General features: G+C 45.3%; 1 protein-coding gene across 1 annotated transcript; it reads left to right on the top strand.

Moving 5' to 3' along the window:
* The first annotated feature begins 566 nt into the window (after positions 1 to 566).
* On the top strand, positions 567 to 3413 carry LOC123082748 (transcription factor bHLH18). The gene is made up of 4 exons (XM_044505010.1): positions 567 to 761; positions 854 to 1391; positions 1487 to 1873; positions 2866 to 3413. Exons 2-4 carry the CDS (start codon positions 885 to 887, stop codon positions 2947 to 2949), a joined length of 978 nt encoding a protein of 325 aa, XP_044360945.1. The 5' UTR covers positions 567 to 761; positions 854 to 884; the 3' UTR covers positions 2950 to 3413.
* Positions 3414 to 4165: the final 752 nt, after the last annotated feature.

Here is a 4165-nt window from a genome sequence, read left to right on the forward strand (position 1 = left end):
ACCCGCATATGTCCGGGTCGCACGATCCGGACGTATTTTGTCATGCCAGTCCGGATGCTCGCAAACCGGAGACAAAGTCTTTTTTGGAGGGGGGGGGGGGGGGGGGGCATTCGGAGCACTCAGTGGCGGAGCCAGAAATTTTGGACAAGTTAAGCCTAAGTGTATAATCTAGAAATAAAAAATTAGGTATTCGAATATACAACATATAATATACCACCAAACTTCCGAATCACAAATCCACATGGAGGCAAAATGTAATTATTAAGTGAAAAATAAACATAATAGTCACATAAAATGTAATTTTAAAGTGAACTAACATATAATATATCGCTATCTGTTTCATAGACCAAGTAAAGTTGAGACTTGACAAAAAAGATATGTAACCAGCCTTGCATAAAGGCTAATTCGCTATGTTGCCAACAAAAACAAAGCTATCTTAAAAATAGGTAAAGCTTCCATACCAGATGTCACCTGCAAAGGACAAATCATACACTGAAAAGAGGTCTTGCTGAGGTGAGGTGCACGTGATAGGGGTATCTCTTGTTCCACATAAAAGATGCTTCTTGTTTCCCATAGTACAGTAACTAGCAAGAACCCCAACCCAACCAGCCCTGCCCTTGCCGGAGCTTAGTTATATATATACATATATATTCCACGCATCAAACAAGTAAAAGCTTGAGAGGGATTCGGAGACCATTTGCAAGGATGTGTTCTTCGTACTTGACCGTGCAATCATATGCAATGATGTGTCTTCTCGTCAGGTAAGTGTGTGATTTATAGATTAGATCCATCGATCTATTCGTTATGTATAAACTCTGCTATAAACCATTTATTTTGGATTGGATTCGATCAGGTAGAAGTAGCCGGCTGGAGATCGAGCGAGCATGGACGACTCGAACATGTTCATCCAGTGGGCAATGGAGACGCTTGAGCAGGAGCAGGACGGCGCCGCCACCGGACACGTCTTCCCGTCGTCAGTCCTGGAGCTCGACAACTCGGCGGCGCCGCAGAACGGCACGCACATGGCGGCCTACCGACACAGAGCCACGGACAGCTGGAGCTCAGGCGACAGTGGCGCCGCGGTGGCCGTGGAGAACGACGGCTGGTCGTCCAACTGCAGTACCAACCACCCGGCCGCGAGCTGGAACTTCACCTCGGTCATACCGCATCCGCCCAGCATTATCGAGGAGGCCACCCCGAGCCCACCCGCAGCTCCCAGCCACGTCGTGCCGGAGATGGCGCAGAGGTCGCCGCAGTCGAGGAAATCCTCAGGCGCCAGTACAGGGATGGTGCCGACCGTGCAGGAACACGTCATGGCGGAGCGGAAGCGCCGGGAGAAGATCAACCGACGCTTCATCGAGCTCTCCACCGTCATCCCCGGCCTCAAGAAGGTCTGTACAGTACACTTCTCACACAAATAATTTTGTGGTAGCATCACTCACTTCAGCAGTTCAGCTCAGCATTGACCAAATCATTTTCCGCTCAGATGGACAAGGCGACCATATTGTCCGACGCGGTGAGGTACGTCAAGGAGCAGCAGGAGAAGCTCAAGGCACTCCAGGACCGTGACGTGAGGAGCATCGACTCCGTCGTGCTAGTGAAGAGGCCGTGCATCTCCAACAGCGATGATGGCTGTCCGTCACCGCCGCCGTCAGCAGCAGCTGGAGGAGGTCCGCCGACGACAAGGATCCCATTGCCGGAGATCGAGGCGAGGATCTCGGAGAGCAATGTGTTGGTGAGGATCCACTGCCAGGACGGCAAAGGGGTCCTTGTCATGTTGCTCGCCGAGGTCGAGGGGCTCCACCTTAGCATCACGCACACCAATGTCGTGTCTTTCCCGGCTTCCACTCTGATCATAAACCTCATGGCGAAGGCAAGTTCATCACTTCAATCTATACATTTTCTTATTTATAGATTAGTACTCCTCAGTATCAAAACAAAAGAGGTTTTTGCAGTCCAAATCTAGTTATAAAAAACGTCTTCATTTTGCTACAGAGTTAGTACTTGTTGCCGTACGAACAATTATTTTGTTTGGGTGACATTTTGTGATATCAAGAAAGACAGTACATCACAGCAGATAGCAGATAACTTGTGGCCCGTACAAAATATTGTGCAAATTAATACTCCCTCCATCCGGAAATACTTATTGCAGAAATGGGTCAAAATGGATGTATATAAAACTAAAATACATCTAGATACATCCATTTCTCATATATGTATTTCTGGATGGAGGGAGTATACATGAACTAAAAGAAATAAAAAATGAGAGGACTACCTTACTTGAGTCATAGCAAATTGCCACAAATGTTTTTTGAACACAAGGCAAACGAAGACACTCACATACACGCACATACGGTCATTCTATGAATGAATAAATTTAATTAGGAAAATGTGAGTACCAACGTCAAGTCTATGACTCCCTGGTGGGCTGGTTCCACCACAAGAAAACTAACTATTTGAGCTACCCTCAATTCGCAATTGCCACAAATGTTATATGTATATTCAGTAGTAGTTACAAAATCACAATCATAAGGAAATATTGATGAATAAACTTGATCAACATTACCAATTTTGATTCACGCCCACATATACTGTTGACCAAACTTTAAACTTCTTAGAAAATACTCTCTCTGTCTCAAAATGTAAGATCATTTTTGACACCAGAAGAAAATACTTATGAGTAAATTTGATCACTGGTACCAAGTTTGAATCACACAACCTAGATATATACAATAATCGTCAGCCATATTAAACTTAAGCATCGATAGTTGAACTGCATCTTATATTGTTAACAGATAACAGGTGAAAACCAAACAAATATTTACATTCCATTTTACTGACTAGTCTATAATTATTTCCTTTCAGGTAGACGAGGGCTTCACTGTCACAGCGGACGACATTGTATGGAAGCTCGACTCTGCTTTGCGCCGACATCATAGCGGCAAATGATAGTTCTAGCTAGGAGAGGGCCAATAAACATGAAGACGCAAAGGCTTTAAGAAGCGGCAAGCAGGCAGCTCACGTCGAATTAGCATGTTCAATTAGTGTGTGAGTGTGTGTGCATTGTGAGTTATAATAATGACCGGTGAGAATCTCGGCGCATGTTCAATTTAGCATGTTACCGGTTTTTTGGTGTATCTGTACGTGTCACTACAGCATCAGAGCGTTGATTCTTTAGCATCAGGCTAGAGAGAGTACTAGAATATTTTAGTTTGTATTACCTTTGTTTTTTTTACTCTGCATATGGTTGGCAGGACAGGCGGAGCTCGATACAGTACTCCCTCCGGTCCTTTTTAGTCTGCATATTAGAATTCTCTAAAGTTAAATTTTACAAAGTTTAACCGTATTTATATGATAAAATATCAACATCTGTCATACTAAAGTTATACAATATGAAACTTTAAGTCATGACACGGTATTGATTTCAGATTGTAAATGTTGGCACTTTTTTTCTACAAAGTTGGTCCAATTTTACGAGGTTTGACTTCATTCAAATCTTATATGCGAACTAAAAAGGACCGAAGGGAGTACTAGGAGTATCAGGCACACACGCAAAACGCTGACACTGCACCGGTGCACGCTACTCACGAACAATATTTGTGGAGTGAAGTCTATTTTAAACCCTGATTTCGTAGAGTGAGACGCAAATGAACCCTCACGTCTAAATCCCTGAAGTTGATACCCTATACTCCTCGATCCCGATCAAATGAAACCTTGAATCCGTTTGGCGCACCGGGAAAATAATTATCCCGGCCGAGATCACTCGCCACAGTCACTGACCACCCGGGTCCATATGTCTTCACCTTCTATCTTCTAATCTCTCTGTCTTTCTCAACAACCAACGCTCGAAGTTCTACACAGTCTGGAGCTATCTTGATTATTTCCAAGCAAGATGCGCACGCAGCCACGTACATGACGTAGGCCGCCCCCTGCCTTGATCGATTCTTTGCTGGAAACAAACAAGCAACGCATGCACCCGAGATGTAGTGTGCGCGGACAGCCGCAACATACTAGCAAGTCCAGCTCGTCCAAGTCGACGGTGAGGCCAACGCACCCAGCGTACTCGAGGACGACCCTGATGCACGCATCATGATTTGGGTCGACTGACTCGCGTGCGGCCGTGCAGCCGTACCTTTGCTCGTTCTGGGCGCGTTGGCCGAGAGCC

This window comes from Triticum aestivum, chromosome 4A, assembly GCF_018294505.1.
Source record: "Triticum aestivum cultivar Chinese Spring chromosome 4A, IWGSC CS RefSeq v2.1, whole genome shotgun sequence".
In the NCBI taxonomy this organism is placed as follows: domain Eukaryota; kingdom Viridiplantae; phylum Streptophyta; class Magnoliopsida; order Poales; family Poaceae; genus Triticum; species Triticum aestivum.